This window comes from Salvelinus sp. IW2-2015, linkage group LG15 (assembly GCF_002910315.2).
Source record: "Salvelinus sp. IW2-2015 linkage group LG15, ASM291031v2, whole genome shotgun sequence".
In the NCBI taxonomy this organism is placed as follows: Eukaryota; Metazoa; Chordata; class Actinopteri; order Salmoniformes; family Salmonidae; genus Salvelinus; species Salvelinus sp. IW2-2015.
The window spans coordinates 45,065,803-45,068,302 of record NC_036855.1 but is presented as its reverse complement, the minus strand read 5'-3'; the positions used below and the strand labels follow the sequence as shown (position 1 = coordinate 45,068,302).

The following is a 2,500-nucleotide window of genomic DNA, read 5'->3' as shown; positions in this document are numbered from 1 at the left end:
GTAGGCACCCATCTGTCTCTCCCGAAGTTGGACTTCACCTCCAATGCAGGTGTTGAATTTACCCTGTGAACGCTGCCTTAGGATGCTTCAAAGGAGATGAGGACTGCCAACAAAGAATAACGACTTCCGACCCCTGGCCACCAACGCTGCAACAAGTATTTCGCCAGGGCCCGCAGGATGTCCATACTGTTAGTACGCCGTGTGAGAAGAGACAAGCGGGTGATCAGGAAGTAGTGTCAGGATGGACAGCTGATGGTTCTCGCAGTGGCAGACCACGTGTAACAACACCTGCACAGGATCGGTACATCCGAACATCACACCTGCGGGACAGGTACAGGATGGCAACAACTGCCCGAGTTACACCAGGAACGCTCAATCCCTCCATCAGTGCTCAGACTGTCCGCAATAGGCTGAGAAAGGCTGGACTGAGGGCTTGTAGGCCTGTTATAAGGCAGGTCCTCACCAGATATCACCGGCAACAACGTCGCCTATGGGCACAAACCCACCGTCGCTGGACCAGACAGGACTGGCAAAAAGTGCTCTTCACTGCCGAGTCGCGGTTTTGTCTCACCAGGGGTGATGGTCGGATTCGCGTTTATCGTTGAAGGAATGAGCGTTACACCGAGGCCTGTACTCTGGAGCGGGATCGATTTGGAGGAGGTGGAGGGTCCGTCATGGTCTGGGGCAGTGTGTCACAGCATCATCAGGCTGAGCTTGTTGTCATTGCAGGCAATCTCAACGCTGTGCGTTACAGGGAAGACATCCTTCCCCCTCATGTGGAACACTTCCTGCAGGCTCATCCTGACATGACCCTCCAGCATGACAATGCCACCAACCATACTGCTTGTTCTGTGCGTGATTTCCTGCAAGACAGGAATGACAGTGTTCTGCCATGGCCAGAGAACAGCCCAGATCTCAAACCCATTGAGCACGTCTGGGACCTGTTGGATCGGAGGGTGAGGGCTAGGGCTATTCCCCCCATAAAAATCTGGGAACTGGCAGGTGCCTTGGTGGAAGAGTGGGGTAACATCTCACAGCAAGAACTGGCAAATCTGGTGCAGTCCATGACGAGGAGATGCACTGMAGTACCTAATGCAGCTGGTGGCCACACCAGATACTGACTGTTACTTTTGACACCCCCCCTTTGATCAGGGACACATTATTACATTTCTGTTAGTCTCATGTCTGTGAAACTTGTTCAGTTTATGTCTCAGTTGTTGAATCTTGTTATGTCCATACAAATATTTACACATGTTAAGTTTGCTGAAAATAAACAGTTGACAGTGAGAGGACGTTTCATTTTTTTCTGCTGAGTTTAGTATAAGGCTGGCATAAGAATGTCAATGAATAAATGAACCTGGGGGAGGATACAGAGAGCATAAAAAAAGTCCCTTTTGTCTTTGACTAAAGTTGTTTTGAATTAAATTCCATTTAACTGGTCTTAAGTGAACCCTCCAGGCTCTTGGAAGATAAATAATGCTAGCGTAGAATGTGGTAGTTGGTACCTGTTCAGCTCATTCCTGATGTCCTCCAGCTCGTGTTTCTCGCTTTTGACGGCTTCCTTCTCCTCGGCTGCCAGGTAGCGCAGCCTCATGGTCTCCAGCTCCTGCTGCTGCTTCTTCAGCCGTGTCATGGCGCTCTCCTGCTCTCTCTAACACAACATACCAGAGAAGGCTGTTATCGTATCACTCTGTTCTGCAGCACAGCATACTTTCTCACACACAGTAGGAAAACAACCAGGTGTTTGAGGGCTGGGAATTGGCAGGGACCTAAAGATACGAAATTATCACGATACTTAGGTGCCGAATACGATAATAGGGTATCCCAATTCTCACGATTCTATATGTATTGCAATTCAATGTTGCGATTTTATTGCGATGATGTTTCAAACATATTGCTCACTATATATCTGCAGCAGAGAGACAAGAAAGCACGACAAAAATTGTTTTGATTAGTCATGGAAATAAGTGTTGAAAACATGTTGGCTCACTATTGAAAAAGAATAACAAGCTATTGGATGAAGAATACCGGCGTTTTGGCGCAGGTACAGCAGACTAGCGCTAGCTAACACCATCTTAAAAAAATACATATATCTATATATACACACACAGTTGAAGTCGGAAGTTTACATACACCTTAGCCAAAAACATTTAAACTCAGTTTTTCACAATACCTCACATTTTATCCTTGTAAAAAATTCCCCGTCTTAGGTCAGTTAGGATCACCACTTTAATTTAAGAATGTGAAATGTCAGAATAATAGTAGAGAGAATTATTTCAGCTTTTATTTCTTTCATCACATTCCCAGTGGGTCAGAAGTTTACATACACTCAATTAGTATTTGGTAGCATTGCCTTTAAATTGTTTAACTTGGGTCAAACATTTTGGGTAGCCTTTCACAAGCTTCCCACAATAAGTTGGGTGAATTTTGGCCCATTCCTCCTGACAGAGCTGGAGTAACAGTCAGGTTTCTAGGCCTCCTTGCATGCACACGCTTTTTC

The 2,500-nt window shown here is 46.1% G+C and overlaps 1 protein-coding gene across 2 annotated transcripts in view; it reads right to left on the bottom strand.

Moving 5' to 3' along the window:
* The window catches only part of cep120 (centrosomal protein 120), a 67,460-nt gene that overhangs the window by 5,149 nt on the left and 59,811 nt on the right, over positions 1-2,500 (bottom strand). For both annotated transcript variants that reach the window (XM_024001927.2, XM_024001929.2), the window contains one exon: positions 1,506-1,651. In XM_024001927.2, coding sequence (XP_023857695.1) covers positions 1,506-1,651 — 146 coding nt within the window. The remainder of the gene's footprint in view (positions 1-1,505; positions 1,652-2,500) is intronic.